The sequence below is a fragment of the Desmodus rotundus genome, chromosome 13 (assembly GCF_022682495.2).
Source record: "Desmodus rotundus isolate HL8 chromosome 13, HLdesRot8A.1, whole genome shotgun sequence".
NCBI lineage: Eukaryota > Metazoa > Chordata > Mammalia > Chiroptera > Phyllostomidae > Desmodus > Desmodus rotundus.
The window spans coordinates 88,686,326-88,713,756 of NC_071399.1; the positions used below are offsets into that span (position 1 = coordinate 88,686,326).

Consider the following 27,431-nt stretch of genomic DNA (forward strand, 5'->3'; position numbering starts at 1 on the left):
ATGAAACCTCAAACTTCTGACTGAAAACACCTGTGGGAGTTGAGGCAGCAGTGGGAGAAACTCCCAGCCTCACAGGAGAGTTTGTTGGAGAGACAGAACCACAGGGTCCTAGAACGTACACACCCACCTGGGAACCAGCACCAGAAGGGCCCACTTTGCTTGTGGGTAGCGGGGGAAGTGACTGAAAACCTGCAGGGAGCGGAGCAAAGGGCACTGTTCCCTCTCAGACCCTCCTCACAGACAGCGTCACAACGCAGCCACGTGGGTTGCCCCACCCCTTACTACATAACAGGTGCGCCTAGACAAAAGAAATGGCCCAAATGAAAGAACAGATCAAAGCTCCAGAAAAAAAAAACAACTAAGTGAGGAAGAGATAGCCAACCTATCAGACACACAGTTCAAAACACTGGTAATCAGGAAGCTCACAGAAATGGGTGAATGTGGTCGCAAATTATAGGAAAACATGAAGGCTATGCTAAGTGAAATAAAAGCAAATGTACAGAGAACCAACAGTGATGGGAAGGAAACCGGGACTCAAATCAACAGTGTGGACCAGAAGGGAGAAAGAAACATTCAACTAGAACAGAATGAAGAAACAAGAATTCAAAAAAAAAGGAACACAGGCTTCGGAACCTCCAGGACAACTTTAAACGTTCCAACATCTGAATCATAGGGGTGCCAGAAAGAGAAGATGAAGACCAAGAAATTGAAAACGTATTTGAATAATGAAGGAGAACTTCTCCAATCTGGCAAAGGAAATGGACTTCCAAAAAGCTCAGAGAGTCCTAAAGAAGTTGGACCCAAGGAGGAACACACCAAGGCACCTCATAATTACATTACCCAAGATTAAAGATAAGGAGAGAATCTTAAAAGCAGGAAGAGAAAAGGACACAGTTACCTACAAAGGAGTTCCCATGAGACTGTCAGCTGATTTCTCAAAAGAAACCTTGTAGGCAAGAAGGGGCTGGAAAGATGTATTCCAAGTCATGAAAGGCAAGGACCTACATCCAAGATTACTCTCTCCAGCAAAGCTATCATTTATAATGGAAGAGTAGATAAAGTGCTACCCAGATAAGGTCAAGTTAAAGGAGTTCATCATCACCCAGCCCTTATTATATGAAATGTTAAAGGGACTTATTTGAGGAAAAGAAGATCAAAACTATGAACAGCAAAATGACAGCAAACTCACAGTTATTAACAACTGAATCTAAAACAAAACCAAACTAAGCAAACAACTAGAACAGGAACAGAATCACAGAAATGGAGATCACATGGAGGGTTATCAGTGGGGGAGTGTGAGGGGGAGAGAAGGGGAAAAGGTACAGAGAATAAGTAGCATAAATGGTAGGTAAAAAATAGACAGGGGGAGGTTAAGAATAGTATAGGAAATGTAGATGCCAAAGAACCTATAGTACGACCTATGGACATGAACTAAGGGGGGGAATGTGGGTGGGAGGGCGTGCGCAGGGTGGAGTGGAATAAAGGAGGGGAATGGGACAACTGTAATAGCATAATCAATAAAATATATTTAAAGAAATGCAATGATCAAGGACTAATTAGATAAAATCTGACATAGCCCTTCGGTGGATATTATGTAGCCCTTACACTTACGTTTTCAAAGAATGTTGAATGACCAAGGACGTTCGTGTGATAACGTTAGGTTAGCAAGGAGCGCTGCCAAACAGTATCAATAGTGCCACCATTCCAATGTAATGTGTTTTAATGGACGCCAGGGAGAAGATTGACAGGCAGAACAGTCAAAGTATTAACAAGAATTTTCATTATTTGGTAGAGTAATAGACAATTAAATTTCCGTCTTAATGTTGTTTCATAGCTTTTGTTTATGTACAGTGAGATATTACTTTTATAATCAGAATACTAAACACTAAAATTAAAGCCCACTTCTGTAGCCACATCTCTCTGAATTTGAAATTCAAGTAGACAAATAAGTAAAAATATAGAATATTTGAAAACTATAGTCAAATTTAATTATATAGATATATAAATAGATCTAGAACTTTAGATAGAAAGCATTTTTCTCTTATCTACAGAACATTTACAAAATCATTAATATCTTGGCCATGAAGAAAATCTTACTAAATTTTTAAAAATTTAAATGTTTTCTAAATATAAGCCAGTTAAACTAGAAATTAGCAACAAAAAGCTAGCCATAAATAACACTGCTTATAAATAAGTTTTTTCTAAATAACTCCTAATTTAGAGAGGAAATCGATATATTAATAATTTTCTTGTAACATAGTACCCCTTCCTTATCTGCCGAGGATACGTTTCAGAGCCCCCAGGGAATGCCTGAAACGGCAGGCAGTACGGAGCCCTGCGTACACCGGGTTTTCTCCTATGCACACACACCTGGGCTTAGTTCGAACTTATAATGAGGCACAGGAAGAGATTAACAATAGTAGCTAATAGTAAAGTGGAACGGTTACAACTATACTGTAATACACATTGTGTGAATGTGTTCGCAAATACCTTGTTCTGTACTCGCCCTTCTTGTGACGATGTGAGATGACAGCATTTCACGTGGCGCAGTGAAGAGAGGTAACGACGCAGGTGAAACACACTCACTCGCTTTTATGTATCCCCACAGAGCACATATGTGTCACACAAAAATTTATTTTGAGTAAATCTGACATTCAAATTAATCTCATCAGATTGAGAGGTGCCTTTCGCATATTCATTTAATCAACATTTATTGATTATTTCCTGTGCCAGCTGCCCTGGGGTACAGGGATGAGTAAGATGCAGCCCTGAGAAGCTTGTGACAAGGGGAAATAGTAACTGATATTAGAAATAAAATCTTTAAAGTCTTTATTTTTTCTCAGGTAGAAGATTGCCATCTATTTGGGCACAGGCCAGGGCCTTGCAAATTTTTAGCTATGGCACCATTGAAAGAAAAATACTTTGCCCTGGCCAGCTGGAGCATCGTCCCATAGACCGAAAGGTTGCAGGTTCGACTCTCAGTCAGGGCACATACCCAGGTTGCTGATTTTATCCCTGGTCGGGGTGTGTACAAGAAGCAAGTAATCGATGTTTCTCTCTCACGTCAGTATTTCTCTTTCTCTCTCCCATGGTCTCTCTGAGAACCATGAAAAAAATGTCCTCAGGTGAGGGTTAAAGAAAAGAAAGAAAGAAAAATAATTTGAATCAGGCTTATCTTCAAAATGTATCAGTGTCAAGACTCTGAACTTGACCCAGCATTCTTCGCATGCATACTTAAAAAAAGATTACTATCAGTTATAAGGTAAAAATTAGGATAATTGCATTGAATCGCAGTTATGATTACCACTTTTAAAGAGGGGCAAAAATGCTGAGTTGGTTGGCAAAATACTAATGTTAGATGTATCAGTAATTCTATGATGATGTTTGCTTTATTCAATCTGGTTTTACCAAAATATATTTATTCACTTAAAGAATTTCCTTTTGCTTAGCATTTTTCCTTCTGTTTTGTAGGAATTTATTTTATCAGAAGATTATAACAAGATGACTCCTGTGAAAAACTATCAAGGTAGGCATGAGAGCGGTGCTTTCCCGGGTCTGGATTTGGAAGGTTCCTGGGGGCTCCCCCACCACAGGAGGGGCCTTACTTTAAAGTAGGCTTGCTCTTTAAATCAGAGCAAGAAGCCGAGGTTGCCATTACCCCTGTTTTAGAAGGAAGATGCTGAGGCCTGAAGAGGTAAGCTGACTTGCCTGTGGTCCTGCAGCTGGTCCAGTGCAGGGCCTGACCTGGTCGGTGTGGCTGCAGAGCCTGCAGCCTTTGGGCTCCCACCCACGCCACCACCCTGCTCGCAGCTGTGCGGCAGGCATGGCGACCAGGGCCAGCGCTGGGAGTGAGGTGCTTCACGCAGGCTCAGTTCGTTTTGGTTACCTGCTGTAAAGGGCTCAGCGTGTAGAGACTGTCCAAGGGAGGGAATTACGGCTGGATTGTAGCTTTACCACCGACAGTGCCGCAGGCCATCTTCTTCCTGTGGGTCGGGAGTAACGTTGGCCAGGGATTTCTTTGTTCAGGCCAACAGTGTCGCAGTATCAGAACGTTGGACCTTGTAACACTTTGAGCTCATTTCATCCGAACCTCTAGACCTCATTTATCCCACGTGGCCAGCCAGCATCTCCTCGGAAACCTCCAGAGACATGGCAGCCCATGCTGATATGGGAAAAGGCTAAGAATTGAGTTTTTCAGCTGTGGATTTTGAGCCAAAATTCATTTCCCTGTAGATTTAGTCTCTATTTTTTTCACATGTCACTTCTCAGGTATTTTTTGAGTAACTATGTTTATGGAGTACCAATCATTGTTCCAATAACTGAGGACTGTAACAGTGAACAAGACATGTAGTATCTGCCTAGAAGCAGTTTACAATCACGTGGGGGCTACAGACGGGTAGCCAGACCATTAAAATGCTGTGTGATGAGGAAGCATTGAGATCTGGCTCCCAGGCATATGTCACCAGTTTGGTACAAATAAACTCCTATAAAAAAATCAAAAAATAATGTTATGTGCCAAGTGCTAGAATGTTCCCCCATCAGTCTTTGCTGAACCCATTGGAGCTACAAAAACTGAGTATAGTCTCTCTTCCGCGTGACAGCTTTTTCATGATTTTAACAGAGCCGTGAAAACCCAACCCCTTTCCATTTTTTCCTCCTCTTTTCTGGCCTGCGCATCTTACATTTTCCTTTACATGACCCAGGTTTTTGTTCTTTAACGTATTTTTTAACTGTCTTTGTTACAAACCTTGGGCTATCACGTTGTACTGTTGGGGCCATTTAAACAACGTGTCACGTTGCGGTGTGCAGCCTCTGTGGGAAGGCTCCGAGTGACCTTTGCCTCCTGGCATTCGTGTCTCCGTCCTGGAGAGTGGGCCGCAGCTAAAGCATGGCAGGGGCGGAATGTCACTTCTCAGATCAGATTACAAAAGACGGGGCTTCCGTTCTGCTTGCCCTCTCCTGCTCCCTTGCTCCCTTTTCTGATGGAAGCAGCTGCCGTGTTCTGAGCTAAGGAACAGAGCGGAGGCAGTGTCACAGTCAGAAAGGACCCAAACCCCTCAGTCAGCAGCCTGTGGGGGGCTGAGTCACGTCAACACCGTGTGAGAGGCATGGAGTTGGCTCCTCCCTCTGCCAGGCTTTCAGATGAGACCACAGCCCACACCTCCCTTCCATCCCGTTTGAGACCTTCCAGTGAGGCACCGAGCTGAGTGGCACCCACGTCACATAAAAACTGGGATGTGTCCCTGTAGAGAGGCATCCCCCAGCCGCTTATGAGAGCCCCTCTTCTAGCCTGTGTCTGCATGTTCTGGGGAGGGGAGAAGAGAGTGCTGCATCTCTGGATGCTTTACCAGCCTCCTTTAAGAGACCTTACGGTTGTTGTCTTGCCTCTTGGTTTGCAGCGCATCAGAGCAGAGTGACGATGGTCCTGTTTGTCCTGGAGCTGGAGTGGGTGCTGAGCACGGGGCAGGACAAGCAGTTTGCCTGGCACTGCTCTGAGAGTGGCCGCCGCCTGGGAGGTTACCGCACCAGGGCTGGGGCCTCGGGCCTGCAGTATCCTTTGCTGGAGCAAATTCCTTGGTGGGAACTTAGCTGCTGACTTCTTTCTTTCATGAAAGTTTTGGGTATGTGCAACTTGAAAGCCGTTGTGTTTTTTTTTTAACTTGCTGACGTGCCCTGCTGGTTAAGATACTCACAGACTTTTCTAACGCACAAATCCTCATATAGGAGGAGTGAAGTGAGGTTGTTTCACCTAAAGTAACAGACCCTGCTGTGTAGAGGTTGTGGTCCACTATGACCGAAAGCCTGATAACAAGGTAGAACACAGCCCGGACTGTGAGTCTCAGATGTCACAGGGAATTCTGGGACATGGAGATAAAACCATCACCGAAATGCAGTCTTTTATTTTGTACAGAAGTATAGATACTAAGGTTGTGAACACCACCATCAGTGCCTGGCAGAACCACAGGACTCCTATTCATTTAAAAACTCGTTGAGAGGCTGCCGTACCAGAGCCCTAGTAGGTTAGCTGGCATCTACAGACTTTGTCCCAGGTCCGAGGCTTTCCCCAGACATGCGGAGCGATAGCATTTTTACTCCCAAGTCCCCAGGGCCCATGTGCTCCACGTGAACACCTGCTAATACTGAGTGACCCTCACATCTGGCCCACTGGGCCCCAGCCAGCACAGGCCTGACAAGCATGAAGCCTGTCGGATGATGCTAGCCTTGGAAGGAGAAAAGAGCCCCCTGGCCTTCTTAATGCAAAAGCACAGAACTCTCTTCACCTTCTGGCAAGTGAGGAAACAGGTGGAAACAGGTCACTCGTCAGCCAAAGCTGGAAGAGATAGTAAGACCTGCTTTCAAATTTCCGTCTCATGTATAAGCTGCCTATTCGGCGACTCCGCCATCTGAAGAGGCACCTTGCTCTTTCTCGCAGCAGCAATATTTGTGTGTGTGTAGGCCAGTGGCCCTCTTACTGTCCTCACGGAAGCACAGCGTGAAGAAACTGATAATGGCCTTTGTAGAAGGTTGTCAAAGTGGCAAATTACCAGGCAGACCAGAAGCAAGGACGGTAAGAAACGAAGAGCAGAATCAACTGATCTTTGACAGGGTGGTACCATGTGTTCATAAAAGAAATTCCAAAGCTTATTCTTTAAAAGCCAGTTCAGAGGAGCCTAATGCCTGAACTGAAATACAGGAATTCTCTTGCAAGTAGGTCGATGATTTCTGCTAGTGTTAGAGCTCGAAGGGCCTTAGAGATCATGCTGTCCAGCTCGTTGGACAGGTGAGCCGGCCAAGGCCCAGGAAGGGTCACAGGCCTTATGTGGGGCCGCCCACTAGCATGTAGGGAGATCAGCACCGGAGCCCAGGCACTCTGCTTGGACTGCGGTGGTCTCCCGTCCCACTGCGCTCCCCCTTTGCGAGCAGGACCAAAGGCTCCAGGATAACTTGTTGAGTATGCTGGCGTCTCTGTCACCAGCCAAGCCAAGTGATTCATCTTCTGTGTCACTTAACCAAGTCAAGAAGTAGAGAAAAAACACAGATCTTGCCCTTGAGAAGTTTACTTTCTTAAACTCTCTGAAAATGAAAAACAAAACACAAATACATGGAATTAAATTTCTCCTGATTGAGGTAGTCTTGACTCTCCTCAGGGTCTCCAGAAGTCAACCTCATTTTTCAATCGTTTCCTTTGGTCACTCCATATGTGGTTTACCAAGCCGATGATGATGATGATGATGATGATGACAACGAAGAAGACGACGACGAAGACGACAACGATGTGATTGGATATCAGAAGCCTATGTGTGTGTGTGTGACACCTAGTGGCTTCATGTCCAGAATCCATGACCACCCAGCCTGCCCTTGCTGTTCAGGTGGAGGGGAGCTGCAGTGCTACAGACAGACAGGCCCTTCCAGAAGATTCCCTCAGGCCCACCAGCTCTGCCTCTCTTGCTCCCGTCGTGGAGCCGCACTGCCAGCACTGGCTCCTGGGAGCACGTACACCCCAGGGCTGCATACTGGGGATGCCATGGAGCTGCTTCTGCCCAAGTCTCTGCCGAGACCGTGTGACTTTCCCAGGCTGGACGTTGCTCTCTGCCTGGTGCACAGACTGTGAGCGGGCAGCCTGCACAGTATGGTTCACGGGAAGATCCAGTTTTCAAACCACTTCCTCATGGACACCCCCCACTCCCACCTCTCTCTCTCTCTCCTTTTGGCCACTGATCATACCCACAGGTTTTTCATTTGTTTTGTTTTGTTCGAGTGTGAGATAAGGGAAGAAGAAGCAAATCTGCAACAACGTAAAATGTTCGGAATAACAGCATTATCCTTATTTCTCTTCATAACGGACACTGGGTGGTGTAGATGAGAGACCTCTACAGATGGACTAATTCTCTACCATCTCCACCTCTGTCATTCGTGCAAGCCAACAAGTGACAGAATGAATCGCATTGAGTTCAGCATTTTTTCCCTGTTCAGGCCTGTGCGTGGAAAGTAAATATGCAATGAAAATAATCAAAATTGAAGTAGAGGCATAAGGGAAGACAAAGAGCCTGGCCAGTTTACAAACTGAATGATCAATTTCTGAATAACCTCAAAATCTTTGGTTGCTTTAGCTAAAGATCTGAAGCTTCAAATATTAAATGGCCTGTAATACCAACATCGACAACAATAATTATACTAATAACGTGGAGAAGAGAAAAAGAATAACATTTGCAGTCCCTGGGCGTTTTTATAGTGCTTCTGTATGATGTTCCTTTTTCACCATGAATACAGTAAGGCGAAGTAGAAACAGAAAGACATGATTCTGAATTTCCGTAGTGTAGGAACCAAGGCCCAGCGACGCTCCCTTAGCTCTCCCACTCGCTGAGGTCACAGGACTGCTCCCTGGCAGCACCAGGGTTAGAATTGGGGGGTCAGGGCCCTTTAGCTTGCCCTGCGCACGGCCACGCACAGCAGAGTGAGGATGTTTCTGCGAGGCCCTGTGGCAGGTTGATGGGAGGAAATAGAACCGTTTCCTCCCCCGCTTTACTTCCTACTGTGTGATCTGCCAGCGCTTTGTCTGGCCTCCCCTTTCCGTCCTGTCGTTGGCCCCGTTTGATCCCACTTTTCACGCTTCCACAGAAGAACGAACTCAGGTGGTCTTCACCTGCAGATCTGTTCCTGTCGGAGGTATTTTCAGGGTGTCACCTACGGAGTGAAAGGTCCTTCCACCAAAAAGCGCCTTAGGTCTAGCCCTGTCCGGGGAAAAGAGTGCGGGAAGGCCATTAAGATCATCTCATTTTCCTGTTTCCTCACCTGAGGCTTAACGCCAGCCTCTCTGGCTTTGAGGTTGCGCTGTACGATTTTATCTCAGCCCTCTTCCAGGTGGCTTGAGTTGAATTCATGGTTGTTTTTAAAGAACTCCCACAATTTACCTACATTTATAAAGACTGTTGGGCGTCAGATTGAGTCTGGTTTTTTTTTTAATCTGTATTCTCATAATTAATCAAGAGAAATTTCCAGTGATCCTATTTCATATAAATCTTTGACATAGTTTGACATATATATTTGTTTGTAGAGCAAACTTTTCTCCCTTGTTCTTGAGCCTGGAAGAATTTGTTATGCTTTGTTCTTCTTCACTTTAAAAAAAAAATCTTACTGTGAGAATTTTCAAAACTTGTACCCAATTGGGAAAAAATGTGTAATGGGCACCCACATGCTTAATCTCTCAGGTCCACTGTTGATTCTCCTGTCCCTTTTTGCTTTCTCTCTCATTTGCTGGGGTGTTTTAAAGCAAACTCCAGGCCTGAAGTCATTCCATCCTTACAGACCGCATTGTGCACTTCTAAAAAAATAGGGACTTTAAAAAATAATCATGATGCTGTTACTTCTCCTAAAAATTTATGATCACTCCTTGGGATTGTTGAATAGTCAATCCATTTTTAAAATTTTATTTACTGTTTCTAAAATGGTTTTTTGCAGTGATTTCCTTTGAAATTGGGTCCAGACAAGTCCTCGCGTTGGATCAGGTCGTCCTAGTTCCTGAGTCTCCCCGTCTAGAGCAGAACCCCATCCCTTTTTATGCCACTGTCGAGGTACTGAGTGGGTCCTCCTTCAGACAGCCATTGACCTCTGCTTCCCGTTGCGGTCGAGGCCGTTTAACTGCCCCTCTGCCCCGAAAGTTGCCTCTACAGTCTGGACTCCGTGCAGATTCAGCTTTTGGCACGAACGCACGTGGCTCCGCAGCCGCAAGCACATCGCCTGGGGCTGTGGTCCCCCTGGGAGGCCAGGCTTGATCCGGGCGGGGCTGGCAGCGGCTCCCCGCCGTGTGGTCTCCCCGTGCTGGCCTCCCACGGAAGGGTTTCTTCCACTGCTGACCTGGGCCTGAGCCGGTTCTTTCACTCCCATTGCAAAATGGTGACTTTGTAAACCTATCATTTTTGCACATGTATCAGTTGGAATTCTTCTATAAAGTAGAACCTACATCATTTAGGTAGGGCTATTTGATTACCCTGAAATACAATTAATATGGGAAAAGCAGCATAAATTCTTAATGATTTCTCTCATTGCTCATTTTCGGATAGAGATTTAGTGCCTGGTTACCTCCAGTAGGGATCTCTTATAAACTCTTAGGGTTGGTTTGTTTATTAAATAATATACTCACTATATTTCAATAAATTGCTTTTTTTAAATGCTCATATTGTTCTATCTTGGGCCAGTAAGAGCCCCATCATCTTAGTCCCTCTGTCCTTTTTTTACCTTGCTAAATAAAACCAAACATTTATTTACACCACAGAATTCCAACGCTGGATCTTCCACATATGAAGGACAAAGCATTTTATGTGTGTGTATGTGTGTATATACACACACACACATATATACACACATAAACATATACACATGCACACACACACACAGAGCAAGGGCTGGCAGGGCTGTACCAGGAGCGCACAGCACTTCCCCACGATTACAGGTCTGCCAGGTCATTGTCACTGGAGGTGGTGGCTCTACTCCTGCCTCTCAGTTACACTCACAAGGCCGAGGAACGGGTCTTCTCACTGGGTGGCATCTGAGGAAAGGGGAGGGTAGGGGGAGGAGAAGGTAGAAAGCTTAAAATGAAACAGTGTGGCCACATCTCCCATTAGCTCTTAAAGCCTTGTTAGCGTGAAACCTATACAGACGATGTGTTTTTCTTTTGTAAAAGCAATTAAATTATACCCAGTAACTAACATGACTCAAAATGGTGAAGTCAAAGAGAATGGAACAAGGCTTTGCGCCCCCCCCTCCTACCAGCTCTAGAGCCTGTTGGGAGATGAAAGGGGAGAGGACCACGGGAAGGAGCCTGGGGGGGAAGGCTGTTCAAGTTCTAAACTGAACTGGAACGAGAGTTCTAAGTGCGTTGGAATTAGGCTTAGGTCAGTAAGTCTGACTCATCCCTGTGTGTTTTGGGTACAGGCCCACAGCTTGTATGACAGCCTCCTTGCTTTTTGGCAAGTTCGTCTTGTCCCTTCCCATTCCAGTCCTGCAAGGAGCTGTTTCTTTTAGCATTTAGAGATGGCTAGAAAATGCATGCATGTCTTACTTTGCAAAAGAAAATAAATTACATATAACATTTCTGATTCAAATGCAACATTATAAGATTTTTACTTTATTTTTGTACTTGATTCTTTTATCTTGGGCTGAAAAATCTTGGTTCCTAACATGTTAACATAATTCCTTACCTGTTCTGTCCCATGGTTTATTTACATTGTTTTAAAATAATACTAGTGAAACTATAATAACAAGACTGCTGAATGAGATTTTAGGTTTCTCTGTGGTTCTCTTTTCCTCAGACTATGTTCTACAAAGGACACGCAGTCAAAATGCTGTGTTTTAAAGTCACTGGAAGTAATTCTGTTAACTGGTTTTACCACCAATTTGATATTTAGGTTCATTCATTTTACATTATTGTCAATTTGGGGCATTTTTTTTTGTTTTAATTTTATAAATATTTCTAATGTGTAAAATAATGACAAGATTCCACACTGGAAACTATGCGTGATAAGAGGGAAGTCTCGTGCCCATTTCCGTCCCCCAGCTTGTCCCTCCCTCCTCCACCGGCAGCCCTTTCTGTTAGAGGCTGACCTGCCCTTCCAGGGCTTCCTTTTCTGAATGTGAGCACACGCTCTCACGTACCTGGGTTTCCCCCACTTAGTACTACGTCCTGAACGTTCCTGCGTGTCCACCTGCTTGTGGGTGGAGGTCTTTTTCTCCCCTGCGTAGTACTCTACTGTGTGGATGTGCCACAGTGGACTGAGTCAGTCCCTGTTTGATGGACTTTCAGGTTGTTTTCAAACTTTAGCTGTTACAGGGGCCACATGGAGTGAATAGCGAGTGTCCATCCTGTGCCATTTTGTCCTTCGGCCCGTGTATCTTGGGGACAGCTCTCTAGAGGCAGGATCGCTAGGCATTATCAACCTGGAAATCTCACTGGAGACTGAGCCCCTTGGATTCTTACTGGAGACTGGTCACGTGGGCAGTCTATTCGTGTGGCATGTACCCGACTTTCAGACCCCCCAAGCAGGTGTCTGTCATAAGCCATATTGTTTGTGCAAAACTTACATTTTTAATTTTTTTACATTTAGATCTGTCTGATTCATTTGGAATTTGTCCTGGTATATAATGTGAAATACAAATCCTATTTGACTTCTCCAAATGACTACCCAGTTTGTGCTACTATCTTTTTTTTTCCACTCCATCTTTTTCTTATCACTTGAAGAGCCACCTTTATGAGACATGAAGCCAATTTCTACGCACTCTTGGGTCTATTTCTGGACTTCCTGTTCAGTTGCCTCGGTCCACTGGCCTACGTATGCACCAGTAGCACATTTTTAATTAGAGACATTTTGTAACATGTTTTAATATCTGATAGGGCTAGCCTTCACCCTCACATACCATATTACTATTACCTTCAGAATATTTCTGGCTCTTCTTGTTTATTTTTCTATGTAAACTTTAGAGTTAACATATCTAGCTCTAGGAAAAATGTTGTTTTTTGCAGGGATTCTATTCAATGTATAAATTCGTGTTGTGAGAATGGACATCTTTACCACATTCAGTCTGTCTGATAATACTGTGTCTTCCTTTTCATTTGGTGTCCACTTTTGTATCTTTCAGCATTACGTCTAAGTTGTCCTCCTTTGTTATTTTCGCAAAGCCCTCCACTCAGTTCTGAGAAACCATCCTTAATGCCTCCACGATAGATTTGACGTTGACACCCGGCATGTGTTTATTGGTGACCATTCAGGCCAAGTCACCATCCTCAAACTGGAGCCAGAAACCTGCGCCCTGGTCACAGCATTCAGAGGACATACAGGTGGGACTGACGGCAGAATCTCCACCACACGCTGCTCACCCTCCCGGGGGGCTGCCGCCCGCTGCGTGGTCTGGTGTTCGGAGAACAAGGGGTGAAGGTGACAGGGTGCACCCTGGGCTTGCGCAGAGGTGCGCCTGACGCACGCGACTGATTTCGGAACGGCTCAGTGAGATCTAATGTCGAAAGTTTTCAACATCAGTCCAAACAAAGAAGGAATCCTTCTGTTTGGAGAATGTGGTGGTTCGGTTCTGTGGCGTACGGCCCTGGAGAAAGCCAGTGTTGGCACATGTCCGTGACACCTAGTGTGAGACCATGTGGCCACTGCGCAAAACCCCCGCAAGCCAGAGGGACAGCTGCCTCAGTCTGTCCTTGCCCTCCTTGGGTCGAGGGGGTGTGAGCAAGACAGACTCCCACTCCCAAGACAAATGAAATGAAAAATACGTTCATCATGGGTAGCCAGGATGCATCACAAGGTAAAAGTTCCTCGTTAACTACCCTTCCTATGGGACTCTCTCCAGTTTAAAACCCCAGGCCCCTTTGTGTTACTGGTCTTGTTCTGAGTCGTTTAAACAAGGTGAGAGAAAATATCCATGTTTAGGCTTCGAAGGTCTTGAACAGATGATGAGGATTGATTTTTTACTAGTATTTTTAATATGTGATGTTAACTTTGCAAACTAAGTTCACTGCCTGGCTCCGTGGTTTTTCACTGGGCATCTGCAGATGACACCCTGGCTGAGCACAGAATAAGGTTAATACTGAGTTTAGACCTCATACAGGAACAAGAGGAGGTGAGTGGGGATATAAATGGGATAGTACTTAGGTCATAAAGGATTTCCGAAAGGAAAGCGACAATGTTAAATCCAGGCAAAAAGATTTCTAAAAGATCATCTAAGTCATCTCTGCCTTTGGAGGAAGAAGGCACAGAAACAGTCCCCTGTGGCCAGGCCTTGGTTCTTTCTGATTGGATTTCCCTTTTTTAGCCACTTCCACCCTGGGCAGCCTGGCCTGGTGGGACCCAGAACTCCCCCCACCCCTCAGGAATCTTAAACGGCTTCACTGCTAACTTCAGCCTCCGAGCTTTCACTTCCCTAAACCCTTATTCCAACCCCACTTGCTCTTCTCTTTGTTGAGAAGTTGGGTCCCTCGCTCCGCTGTGTCTCCTGCCACCTTTCCTTCCCTCCCAGGTGTGCGTCCCTGCAGCCATGTGCTTCTCAACATGCTCAGCTCCAGGCCCCTCTGCTCTTCCTTCGCGGTAGGTGTTGCCCAGGACTCACTCACTACCCATGCGCTCTTCTTGCGCTGTCAGCGCCGGGGTCAGGGCCCAGCTGCAGGCGACACCGCCAGTGAGCCCACCCTTACCGGTGCAGGTTCGTCATCCTAAGCGCGAGTCAGGACCTGCCTCAGAATCCCTGCACGTGATTCCTCTATCTCATCACCCCGCTGAAACTGTGCTCCCCAAGGCGGCCTGCGGGTTGCCGAATCCCGCGACGCGTTCGACTGCATCCGACCTGGACCTCTCTGCGCATCTCCCATAGCGGCCGCACGGGCGCACGCTCTCGCAGTTCCCTGCGCACCTCCAGCTGCCCTTTCTCCTCCCCTCCGCGGTGCCTGGGGGTTCGACCCCTCGTGTCTCTCCACTCCGTGCTGTCTCTGGTGGCCTGAGCCAGTAGCCTCAGTCACAGAATAAAAGGCACAGCCGTTGTCCTCAAATCCCTCCCCGCCCAGTGCGAGAGGCAGAAGCCAGCCAGCTGGGGCGGTGGGGCGGGTGCAAAGGGCCTGCCCCTGCAGCTGCGGCGGGAGTGAGGGTCTGCACGGGAGGAGTGCGGGTGGCATGTAGGAGAAGGCGGGAGGAGCAGTCCAGGCAGAGAAAACCCGTGCGGCCCAAGGCCTGGAGACGCGCGGGAGGGTGGCACTTTCCTGCCGCACCTCGGGGTCGGAGGTGGGGGCCCGCTCAGGCCACTAGGGCCCTGTCCCGGTGTCAGGGCATCGTCTTTAAGCCCAGGTGCTACTGGTTCTGGCAGCGGGTAGCGAGTGTCCTCGGAACGCGGGTACCTGACGTGCGGCCGCCGTCACGGGAGAGTGAGGAGTGGGTGGACGCAGGGTCAGAGCTGAGGGGCGAGCCCCGCGGGACTCAGGGACGGGCTAGTCCCAGATCGGGGTTCGGGGTCCGGAGCCCGACCTTTGGCGCTCACCCTGCGGGGGCTCACGGGAGTGTAGGGAGGTCTGTCCCGCTGCCTGCGGGGCAGCAGGGGGACGGAGGCTGCTGCCTCCCGCGGTGCGTGGTGGGCCGGGTGTGGCCCACAGGTTCCTGCCTTGTGAGGTAGTTCTAATATAAAATGTTCGCTTGACATTGTATCTTCTCTTTCTCGGAACGTTTAAAGCATTGCCTTGGGTCCATCATGACCTTATCTTCGAGGAGGACAGGACGTGGCCCCGGAAGGCCGCTAATGACATGAAGGCCAGTGTAGCAGGGCCCGTGTTCAACTCGCTGTTACTCCTGGACAGTAGCACCCGCCCATGGCCGGTGGGCCGCGGCACAGCTCATGTCCGAGAGACTCCACGGTGGTGCAAACATGTTAAAGCTCTTCCCACGCAGTAGGCTCATTCTGGACCCCGAGAGGTTACTTGTTCCCCTGACTCCACCCGGCCTCGGGTTTAGCGGGCAAAACGGGCGTTAACTAGGTCTCTGCCCTCTCTTTCCCCGGACCCGGGAGCGTTGAGCTGTGCGTTCTCGGGTCAGGGAGGAGAGCTGCGAAGCATTTGCTGTCAGGTGCCCTTGGGGAGATGAGATCCCGCGATGCACGCGCTGGCTCTTCAGTTGTTCGCATTGCCTGGCCTCAGTTTCCCCTTTCCCTCTGCCTGGGAGTTTCCCCAGCTGTTCACTGCCCTGCCTCATCGAAACACAAACCTACTAACTAGAGTGCTATTTTTGTGTTCAACTCTTTTCATATGTAGTGTATTACCGTTTTCCCAAGTTACTTTTCTCACTTCTCCCCCGCCCACTTCAGTGTGGTTGTACCGTTCGTTTGTAATCATGGCCAGGTTCACTTGTTCCGCTTACATTCCAGTGTGGGTCCACCACACACACACACACACACACACACACACACACACACACATTTACTGGTCCCTGAGAGTCTGCAAGAAACTCAGAACCAAACAAAAACACACTGTGAGGAGTGTCGCTCTCCTTCCTCCCTTCTCCGCAGCCGTGCCACACCCCCACCGTTAATGCATCTCGTCCAGTTTCTCACTTACCCTAGTTTCCCAGATGAAAGGGAGCATCCTGTGGGTAATTCTGTGGCACTTTGTCTTTTCACTTCACGGTCCATCCTGGAAATCCCTTTCTGTCCACTGAGAGAGCCCCATTCCGCTTCGCAGACGCCCAGTACGGTGTGGATGCATCGTGGTTTATTCGCCCGCTCTCTCTCTTGCAGGAGCGCTGAGGTTCTTCCCAGTGTCTAGCTACTTCAAACAATGCTGGAGGGAATAGCCTTGTGCACGTGTATTTTTTTTTTTTTGTATTATTTGGTGGCAGTGGGGGCAGTAGAGCCTTCAAGATGCATTCCTAGACGTGAGATTGCAGGACGACAAGCTGAGTAAATAGGTAGCTTTGCTGGATGTAACCTGCCGGGCGGGCTGGTTTGCGCGCTCCTCGGCAGTGTATGAGAGTTGTTTTGCAGGACAGGGGCTCACACCAAGGCAGCAGTAGAGGTGGTGGGAAGTGCTCAGAGTCGAGATACATTTTGGAGGAGAAACCAGTTCAGAGGTTATGATGGGTTGCTTTGGAGGCTAAATTGCGTTTAAATTCTAGGCATCGATATTAATGGCCTAAACTAGTAACTTCTTTTCATTCGCATGACTGACATTTATGAAGCTCTTGGGGGCTCTCACCTTCCTCTTGGGCCAGCCTTATTCTGATAGTCCAGAAAATACTGCAACAGGTGAAGCCAACCCCCTAACAAGCACTTGTCAACATTTCCGGGCCGCGACGCAGCAGCACTTGGTTCTTCACTCACGTATCAACCCCGTGCGGGGCTGCTACTCCACAGCTCCTCCCGTGTGGCTCCTCCTGCAGTGCAGCTTGCCCAGGCCCCGCGGTCTCGGGGTCCACGAGGAGGAAGTGGAAAAGGGGCATCTTGACTACCTGGGCCTGGGAGAGAGGCAGATTGTTAGTGCTGCTACGTACTTTCGGGGCTCCCTCCTGGGTTCTGTTGCTGAGCACTGGCCACATGCCCCCAGACCAAGAGGGCCGGGCGCGTGGTCCTGGCAGGACAGCAGTGTCCAGGCAGTGCTCTGTGGAAGGGGCCGTGCACCTGGTGAGCAGTTAGGTGCCCACGCCTCGGGGGGTCTGACAAGAGAAGCCATTCTGGAACTGTGTGGGAATTAATACGTTTTGCAGAACGGAATGCATGTCCTCAGCTAGTACATGGCCAAATGCTGAGGGGTGGTTTTTTGTTTTGTTTTGTTTTTTAAAATATAACCATGGAGTTGAATAGCAGGGAAAGAAGAAGAGGAGCTCTGCAGAAAGAGGAAATATTTAGCATTGAAAGGCTAGCTAAGTAAGCGTCACACAGGAATTCCAAATAAGATTTATGGATTTAAAAAAAAAAAAGATTTTTGTGTTTTCATTCATCTGGCTGTTCATTCATTTAGCAGACAATGCTAGGGCCTGTCTGCTGCTGGCTCTGTGCTTGGGGTTGTGGGGTATGTGTCTGTGAGTGTGTGTGAGTGTGTGTGAGTGGGGTGGAGGGGCAGGAAGTGGTGAGGGAAGGAGACAATTATGCAGACAGAAACATACTGAATACAAGCAGAATGTTGTGCAGGTATAGGAAGACACTATTAAGCATAATTCAGAATAGTGGAAGGTTTGTTTCCTTTTGATCTTGGAGAAAAAAGCCCTCTCACCCAATTATATAAGAGAAACTTTCCAAAAAGCTTTTAAAGTGAAGCACTTTATTAGAACAAATTTATAAAGAAGAAAAACATCAGATTCCAACAAAGAAGAAGCTATTTTATGTTCTTTTCAGAATATACTCTTTTTCTTTTTTAAAAAAAGAACTTTAGATTTTAGTATTTTTCAATAAATGTTTTTTAAAAGAAAGTGCTTTTCCCATTCTTAAGCGTTTGTAGGCTTCAGGGTACTGCCAGAGGAGACCATCTGCATAGTATTTCATTGCCACACCCACGGCGTGATGCTAACAGCTGGCATCTGTGCTTGGCCACCTACAGGGCGGCGCTGTGTGAGGGCCCAGTCCCCCTCCCAGGCTGCCGGCGCCACAGGGGCCAGCGGGTGGTGCTGTCGGCAGCGGTGGTCATCATCCCAGCTGCAACCCCTGTTACAGTATCGGAAGCTGACACGTCAGGATGGAAATGATTTGCCCTGAATCTATAAATTTCCAAAGAGTGGAAATAAATTTCAAATTCTGATATTTTCGTCTAATTATAGCTGATGTTCAAGATTACAAAATCTAAGTGAACTTTTTAAAACCCTGTAAACTTCTCACCTATTATTGTCTAGGTAGGAGGTAGACAGCAGTTTTAAAAAATATGGCTAATATTTCCAAGCAGCGCCATGTTTTCCGTTCTGCCGAGAGTTATGTCTGTTGTTTAAAGGTCAGTTAATTGCCTTTTTCATTTCTCTTTGGTCTTTATGGTAATTGATTTTGTGGTACATTTGCATTTTGGGAAAAAGTGCTTTAGAGTGTGGGACTCTTACTCTCAGAGCCAATTTTTTTCTCTTTGGGGACTTACTGTTTGTTCTTCCAACAGAAACGTTATTGTGTGCCAGCAACCACACTAGACCCTGACTCGTTTGCATTCACGTTTTACTGGTGAATAATACTGTCCCTCTGTGACTAACGTTCAGCTTGTCTGGTCTCTCAGGTGGGGTGACTGCTCTCTGCTGGGACCCCGTCCAGCGGGTGCTGTTCTCAGGCAGCTCCGATCACTCCGTGATCATGTGGGACATCGGCGGGAGAAAAGGAACTGCTATCGAGCTCCAAGGACACAAGTAAGACCACTGGTGCTTTATAAAGAACTCTTGAGAAAAGGCTCCCAGCTTTCAGCTGGGACAAAGGAGTGTGGGCCAGTCTCCATGGCACGATCTTAGCACGGGAAGGGACAAGGCAGGAAAGCAAAGAATGGCCTCTGTGATTTATGGCTGCATGTAGGTATGTGTATTTGCACCCCATTTTATTCCACAGAGGGTCTGAGAGGCCTTGCAGAAACTGTAAAATAAAACTGTGACAGCAAATAAATAAAAGGTAGAAATTGGAACCAGGGAGAGTCTAAGAGTACAGATTTGAGAGTGAAAGAGAAAGAGCTTAAAAGTGCAAGCCCTGAAGGGTTACAGAATTTCTGTCGTTGAGGTCAAATGTGGCTTCAAGATTCCGGGCAGCTTCAGGAAAAGGGGAGAGATGATATTCTTCCCTACACTGCACAGTTGGTCCTTCAGCACATGTCCATCGAGTACTCGCCTCGATTCCTGTCAGGCTCTTCTTCCTCAGGGCAGAGTTCAGGGGCTGAGAGCAAAAGCGGAGGGGGCTGGTTGTTCCCTTGGAGCAGCTCCCCGACTTGGCCATGTCTGGAGAGGGCCCGCGGAATGTGTTTAAAGTGGATTCCTGGGCCCTGTCTTTGGAGACACACGTCACCGGTCTGGAGCTGGGGCAGCCGTAGGGTGACAAGCCTGCCAGGCAGCTCCCCGCTGGTGAACCTCAGACCACACTGGGATTTGTCCTACTCTGTGCTGCCCACAGTCCCCGGGGGCAAAGTTGGGTCAAACTGCAGAAAAGAATTCTAGATCTGCGGTAGAACTCTGAAGGGTTTCTGCCTGTGAGGTTTTTAAACGGTAGTGAGAGCGGCCCCAGATCACCATCAGCAGAAGTGTAGAATGCTCCCGTGAACTGGCTGGGTTGAGCACCATTGGCTCGAACTGTAACTCTGCCTGGAAATGCTCGTTTAAGAGTCTCCTGTGTAGTTAGAGCTGTGGTTTAGGGTTATTGAACTAATTGCATTTTGGAGGGCCCGTGCACGCGTAATTATTTTAGTGTTGGAGTTTGGTTTTAGAGATGTGGCTATTAAGCCCTCCTTTCCCGCATGAGAGAGCAGACCGGTTGTCTGGGGCCACAGCTGGCTTGTGGGGCCACTTGAACCTTGTCATCGGCTCCTCAGAGGCATCACTTCCTGATATTCTCTCCATGGCAAGATGACATGCATCGAGATCGTGTAGAAGGAGTTGACACCATCCGAGTCAAGTGCAGAAAGAGAAGCAGAACGCAGTCCTGTTTAATGCACTTGGTCCTTATCCAGCCTGCTGGGTCATTCCTGTCGCCTGGGGCTGGCTCAGAGAGGTGGAACGCAGGTTTTGATTGTTGGACTCGTTCAGATGAGCTTATAAGTAGTTCTCTTTTGCACAGTGGTAGACAAAGACCGCAGGCAGTGTAGTGTGACCGTCCCCACGGGGGGAAAGCAGCACGGCGCTCCACATCAGCATCACCGGGTGCCAAGTGTCTCGTGGAAAATGGTGTTTGGGACGAGGAAAAGCCGTAAAGTCGAGGTACAGTCCCGTGGTCCCAGAGAAATGCCACCTAAACCAGTAGGTCTCCAGAGCTAAGAAACGCAGACTTGGTCACTGAGAAAATGGAACAGAGCAGACTTGGTCGCTGAGAAAATGGAACAGACCGGACTTGGAGTTGACCCTGAGAGGGTCACACCCTTAGGCTTTAGTGGGGCCGGAGCCCCAGCGAGCACTGGCTTTCCACGGGAGTAACAGCAGAAAGCCTTTGCCTGGTGCTCAGTGGGACCAGGCCTAGTAACAATGTGAACTCGGGCTCTCAGGTCTTCGCCGGAGAGGGTGGCCCTGGCGTCTTGGAGCTAGGAGAAGTAAACGTCTTTGGCGTCAGTTGGTGTCACCCTGTTGGAGTGGGTCCGAGTGCCTGAGGCGGGTGGGGAAGCCCCTGCAGCTGCCGGGAGAGGGAGGTGGGGTTCACAAACACACAGACCCCCTCAGTTTGCTCTTATAATGCCCCTCGGAAAGAGAGGAGCCAGGCACCGTTTCCCAGGTGAGCATACTGAGCTGCCCTTCTCAAAGACTCCAGCTGGCCGCGGAGGTCTCCCAGGGCTTCGTGCGGTTTCAGCTCAGAAGGCTACCCAGAGCCTTCCTTGTAGCCTGCACTGCGCCAGGCACCGGAGGTGGACAAATGAGGACCGAATAACGCGTGGTCCCCGCCGGGCCCGGAGCTGTTTTCCGTCTCGTTTCCACTTCAGAGGCCAAAGAGCTTCTGCCTGGGGCCCGAGGCAACCCTGCTGCTACCCTGCGATGACGCATTTTCCTGCCTCCCCCCTCGAGACTAATGGTAGTCAGGGCTCCGAATGGGGGGCCAGATCCTCGAGCTGGGGGGAGCAGGCAAGGCCAGAGCTCCCTGCCCCTCAGGGACAGCTCCCTGTGGCTTCCTGCCAGCTCCGCCGCTTCACTCCCTCCTTCTGTGACAGCACTACAACGTTCCAGTGACCGGTTTGATTTTGTGGGTAAGAATCCCGTCGAAGCAGAGAGAGCTTTAGCACCAGAGTGATTGATGAGAGCAAAACGGTACCCAAGTCCAAGGGGAGAAAAAGCTAAGAAAGTTTTGCTTCAGCCCAGTTTTGTCGGCATTTGGAAGCATTTTGGTAGTTTCGTTCCCTGCAGCAAAGGGAACATGCTTGTCGCTAGCTGTGTGAAGGGAGAGGCGAAGAAAGGATTCCAGTTTCAAAGACCCGTTAGGTCTTTCAAGTGTCGGTTACCAGTTGGATGGATGTTATCGAAGCGTAAACCACGACATTCATTGCCCTGTGCCCACCCTGCCAAATCCGGTAACGGCACGTGGGCTTTTAGGTCCTTTTCAGTCTTAGATAGTATCTAACACTGCAGGACCGACTTTGTGACTATAACTTTTCTTACAACAGTGTTTTCCTAGGCTGCTAAGACTGCTTGGCAATTTAATGTCATGGTCCCTCCTTGGGAACCGCAGGTTGGCTGAGGCCCGGCCACGGCCATGACCCTTGGCACACCTGGCCTGTGTGTTTGCTCACTGTTCTCACAGTCCCAGCTCTAGGTCCCTCTCTTCCTGCTCTCCCGTGCGCGTGACTTTTGTCACGAGCCTCCTCAAAGCCTCTTGGGGAATACATAGGCTGTTCATAAACAGACATAGAATGTGTGCTTTTCCCTCCTGCGTCAGGTAAATTGTATGTAAAGTCCTAAAAGGAAGTAAAATTCTTCTTTTCACTTTCATTTTATTATTTTTTTTTCCATTTTTCGTATTGACACTATCGCAAAAGTCTCCATTTCCCCCCCTTTGCCCACCTCCATCATGGCCCGCCCCCCACTCTGGCCATCACGGAGGGAAATTCTCACACACTGCTTCTTCCAGGTGTGGGGGAGGACGGGCAAGGATCTGTGGGTGCAGAAGTTCTCCTGGCGAACCTGAGGTGTAGGAGGGCTCCTCGCTGTGGCACTGGGGAGTTAGTAGGACGGAGGGGAAGAGTGGTCTTTCCTAGTTTTAACTATTTAGCTAAAGACATGATAAATAAAAGCATTAGGAACTGGAGATCTCAGAGGGGGCGGAATCTCACCAAACAGAGGGGACAGAGAGCGGTCACCGGCCCAGCCCCTGGCAATGGCTATGGAAGCTTTGGTGCGGCAGCTCTGCTCTCCGATCCCCAGCTCTCGCCCCTCTGCAGGAAGGGGGATGCCGGAAAGAAAACCCTCAAAGGCTGTCAAAAACATGAACGGTATCGTGCATGTAAAATAGTCACAAGAGTGAGGGCTAATGAGTGGCAGTTAAAATGATTCTTGTTAATAAAAATTATAATTCTTCAAAAAGCAAGCTTTTGTTTTTTTCGTCACTTTTATTAACATTTATTGGGGTGACAGTGGTTAAGAGGATCATACAGGTTTCAGGTGTGCATTTCCGTGATGTAAGATCTGTGTGTTGCACTGTGTGGCCACCACCCAGAGTCAGACCATCCTCCGTCACCACGTGTTAGGCCCCCTCCGCCTCCCGCCCCCACCCCCTTTCCTCTGGGAACCACTGCACTGCTATCTGCGTCAACACATTTCAGTTGTAGGTCCCACAGATGAGGGAAATCGCGTGGTTCTTAGCTTTTCCTGACTGTTTCACTTAGCATGATAGTCTTAGGGTCCATCCACGCTGACAAAATGGCAGTATGTCATCTGTCCCTATGGCTGAGTAGTGTTCCATTGTACACTCTTGGGGATGGTTGCGGTTTCTCTCTATTGTAGCATTTCCATGGAAACACTGCCACATACACCTACTCCTTCTGTATTTTTTTTTTCTTTTGGACCTGGCGTAGTCTCAACCACCCACTTTAATTATAATAATTAACCAAAGAACCAACCTGTTTTTCATAGGGAAAATCGGGAGGCGGGAGGGTGCGGAGACTTACGAACTGTCCGTCGTGTGCGGGCAATTGGGCAGACTAGCAGAGCCCACAGACACACGCAGATTTCTGCTGTGGCACGAACATCAATTCCTCATCCCCGTAAAGGGCGAAACCTCACCCATTCATTGACATGACTCACTTGTAGCCTGTCTAGAGAATATAAAAATGAGAAGCAAATATATATAAACTTAATGTGTTCAGAGTCAAAGTTTGGGTATTCTAAGTTACTTAGCAATTATCTAGGTGGGCGTCCAATGACTACCTATTGGTTACTTCAGTTTATTAGTCTGTTTTAAGTTACTTGAAGATCTTGGGAATTACCTCTCGGTTGATAAAACACAATTGCTATTTATATAAAAAGTTTATCAAAAAAAATTATGCAATTTAATTGAACATAAATTTATATTTTTTATAACCTTGAACATACAGGCATAACGTTAACTTGGTTGGCCTGTTATCCTATAAAAATTTAGGAGAAATTAACTGATCGACCAGAGAAAGACACAGCTGTCTTTCAAAGCTCATCACTCTAGTCTCCTCTGCCAAGGAACTACCTTAATTTTGTGAACTTGGAGTCTTAACATTGTATTGAGTTAGTATTTTCTATAAAATAATTTTTATTTTTTAAGTCTAGTAAGTTTCAAGTCCCTTATTTTCTGTGAAGTTTAGGACTATGCAGTTTATAAAAGCGCTTGTTCATCTTTACAAGCCAAACAGAACAAGTTCATCATTTACGATGAGCTGTCATCTAATTCACCGATACCCTCCAGAGACAGGAAGGCATTCCTGCGCCACAAAAGCCGCAGGCCATTCAGAACCCTAACAGACACGTAGAGCTGAACAGCTTCAGTCCTACAGCTTCAGCCAAGGGTCAGAAGCAAGCACAAAACACCACCAACCCAAATTTCAAAGAGCTGCTCTCCTTCCTGGGGGGCACAGGGTTCTTCATTGGTTTGAGCTCCAAAGAGAAAAATACTCACGAAAATGACCAAGCAATCAGATTCCCTCTTCTCTCCCACTCAACGCAACATGCATCTCCATGGACTCTTTTGTTAGTGATCATCCACTGGTCAGATCACAAAACGGAATTCCCACCGTGGCTGCCGCCAGGAGGGAATAACTGGTCAGCCATGCGTGGGCCAGAAAGAAAAACAAACACAAATCATAAAGAGGGAATAAAAACCAGAGAAATAGAGAGCTGGTGAAGCTCAAGTCTCCTGCTGCTTTGGATTCACCCTGGGGGCCAAGAAACGGCAGGCCTGGGGTCAGCCCCCCATTCTGGTATCCCACCACGGGCAACAATGGTTCTCTGTCAGGTTAACCCAGTGGGCTTCTCCATGGATAACCTCCAAAACTCATAAAAGATACCTTTCATAAAAGAGAATATCATGACCTGGCCGGGTAGCTCGGTTGGTTGGAGCATCATCCCATACACAAAAAGGTTGTAGGTACGATCCCCGGTCAGGGAAAAATATAGAAATCACGACTCTGGAACAAGTATAACACGAACACACGTGACAGAACTGTTTATTTAATCAGGGGAGGAACCAGTAAGAGGTTATAAGCAATTTGGCAATCTGCTTTTCTCCTTAAATGTTGGTGATGGACAGAGATTACCTCTGCTTGGGGCCTCGGCAACTAGAAAGAAGCGTTTTGACTTTGAAAGCTCGAGCTCCCTGCACACGGTTGGCACATTGACAGCTCCAGCGACTTTCTAAGATCCGCTCTTGGCGCTCAGTGGTGAGCGTGGTTATTCACTGGCTGCTGGACCTCCTTCCCTCGGGGCTTTCACTGGCTCTCCCGAGCTGAGGCTAACGCTTGTTTTCTCTCCCAGTGACAAGATCCAGGCCCTCTCGTACGCACAGCACACGCGGCAGCTCATCTCCTGTGGCAGTGACGGCGGCATCGTCGTCTGGAACATGGACGTGGAGAGGCAGGAGGTAGGCGCAGGGCCGCTGGGTGGGTCTCGGCCCTTCTGGCCACGCTGAAAACCAACCCAGCTGCCTCTCCCGCTCGTTCCTTCTGTCTTTGCTAATTAACCCATGAAACAAGACATGCCAGAGAATAACAAATTCTGGTAGAAAAGGAGTTCCTAATTTTTTTGCCCCTCACACCTTGGCAGTTAACATTTATGTAATGGAGATTTCGTGAGAACTTAGACTGAGATTAAGCTGTTTAGACTTTAAATCTGTTGCAACAGTCACAACATAACTTCAAGTGAGAAAAAGGAACCTTCTATTTTCAGGTGATCAGCCCTTTGGTGTAAGTTCCCTCCGAAAAGAGAAAACTCGTTATTGATAGAAACGGCGGCTCGTGCGTGAAATGTGGTACCTGATGAAGTCAGAGTCCTCAGTTTGGTGTTAACAGAAATATTAGAAACAGTTACTTAATGCTTCTTTATGAGTCACGTCCTAGATAGTTCTCCAGATACAAGTATATATGTTGTCATTTTTGAGCATATATTACTTAGCGTTACTATGACATTCTTTTTCTATGAGTTTTCTTTCTCGCCTTGGAACTGTGTAACCACTGACATGCTTAGTGAATATCCCCTTTGACAAGTACATTGAAGGTAGCTGTATTCTCATTTCCCTTGAATTATGGTGGGTAAACTTTCCCACCGACAGTGTGTATTTTTCTAATTTCAGAAAAGCAACACTTTAAAAAGACAAAAGCGATGCCCCAACTTCTCTCCCTGTCCTCACCCGATCTCATTTCAGAGAGTATTACCCACAATGTAATGTCTTTGAAATGCCAGTAATTAAAGGCTTAAGATTAAAACTTGACTTGCTCAAAGCATAAATCCACGGGAGTTCTATTAGTAACTAATGAAAATGATCATTACTGTTAGGAAGTAGGGAACTGGAGAATATTGCTTTTGAAAGTGCCCATCAGCACAAAGGCAGGGAAATCGATACACTGTAGCCGGCCGTCCATGGGCCCCCTGATTCTGCGTGGAAGCCCGCTTTAGGTGGGGGACAGTCACACCCCGTCTGTCCTGGCTTCTTCCCTGGCCTACCTGTGCTGACCGGGGCAGGAGGGGACTAGGGGGCCCTTTCCCTCGGCGCACCGTGCGGGAGGAGGACGCTTCCTCTACCCTCAGGGTTCTTTCCACTGGTCTGATTTCACGTAGATATGGCACAGGTGAACACGGGAAAACTACCCAGTGTGGGGCACATGCGCATGTGGGAACTCCACATACGTGAGGTTCGGAGACAGGGAAAACGAGGTCGTAATGACAAAGGGCACTGAGGGGCTTCAGAGGGAAGGAAGGTCACTGTCGGGCAGTACGAAGAGCAGATGTCCAGTCACCAGGAGTTTGCCCTTTCCTGCAGATAGGTCACAAAATGAATTTTCGGTGACAACTCTTATGGGCCACGTCCCTCACTGAAATTCTTCGAGAGACAGGTGACAGTTTACTGGGAGCCTGCAGGGTCTCCGTTGCCTTTGGCTCAGAATAACCCAAATGCCCCACGGAGGCGCACCCTGGGGCGAGGGGTGGCTCATCGGGAGGTGCACCCCGCCTCCGCCCCGGATGGACAAAGGCCCAAAGGCGGAGAAGGAAACCCCGTGGTTCGAGGGCGGTCCTTTGAGCCATCTTGCCGAGCTCTGCTCCGTGAGCACGGTCACTGGCGGACTGGTGTCAGTCCGGTGGGCTGAGTCAGAGCACAAATGGGCAGAGGAGGCGTGAGAAGTCACAACATAGATGTGACTCTCAGGGGTAAAATGTGGTCTTTAGCTAACAACTTTGTACGTTTTATTAAATCTGTTTGTAAACTGCCTAGAACAGGAAGCAAGCGAAAGCTTACTTCTTTTCGTCAGTCTTAATAAAACAAACAGCCCAAGAATTGGAGCTCTTCCAGTGTCACCTTTTTACTTCTCTTCCTGAAAACACGTTTGGCTTCAGGGTTTTTTCTGCCTGAAGGTAGGAGAAGAGGCTACATCCCCGAACCTGTTCCCTAACAGGCATCCCTCAGAAAAGGCTCACAGCCAGAGGACAAGGCCTTCGGGGCCTGTGGTGCCTGCTGCTGTTCGTCCTGGTCTCGGAGAGGCAGCAGGCAGGCCCGTGCTCACCATGGTTCACCGGCTTGTTTGACCTCAGGCCTCTTCAGAGTCAGAGTCAGACTGGACTTCCCTGGAGCTCACTTCTGGGAAGAAG

The 27,431-nt window shown here is 47.8% G+C and overlaps 1 protein-coding gene across 2 annotated transcripts in view; it reads left to right on the forward strand.

Moving 5' to 3' along the window:
• WDFY2 (WD repeat and FYVE domain containing 2) overlaps nucleotides 1-27,431 on the forward strand; it is a 118,514-nt gene that overhangs the window by 79,337 nt on the left and 11,746 nt on the right. For both annotated transcript variants that reach the window (XM_024568618.4, XM_071220203.1), the window contains exons 4-8: nucleotides 3,472-3,526; nucleotides 5,400-5,550; nucleotides 12,720-12,832; nucleotides 18,719-18,845; nucleotides 25,107-25,212. In XM_024568618.4, the coding sequence (XP_024424386.1) occupies nucleotides 3,472-3,526; nucleotides 5,400-5,550; nucleotides 12,720-12,832; nucleotides 18,719-18,845; nucleotides 25,107-25,212 (552 nt within the window). The remainder of the gene's footprint in view (nucleotides 1-3,471; nucleotides 3,527-5,399; nucleotides 5,551-12,719; nucleotides 12,833-18,718; nucleotides 18,846-25,106; nucleotides 25,213-27,431) is intronic.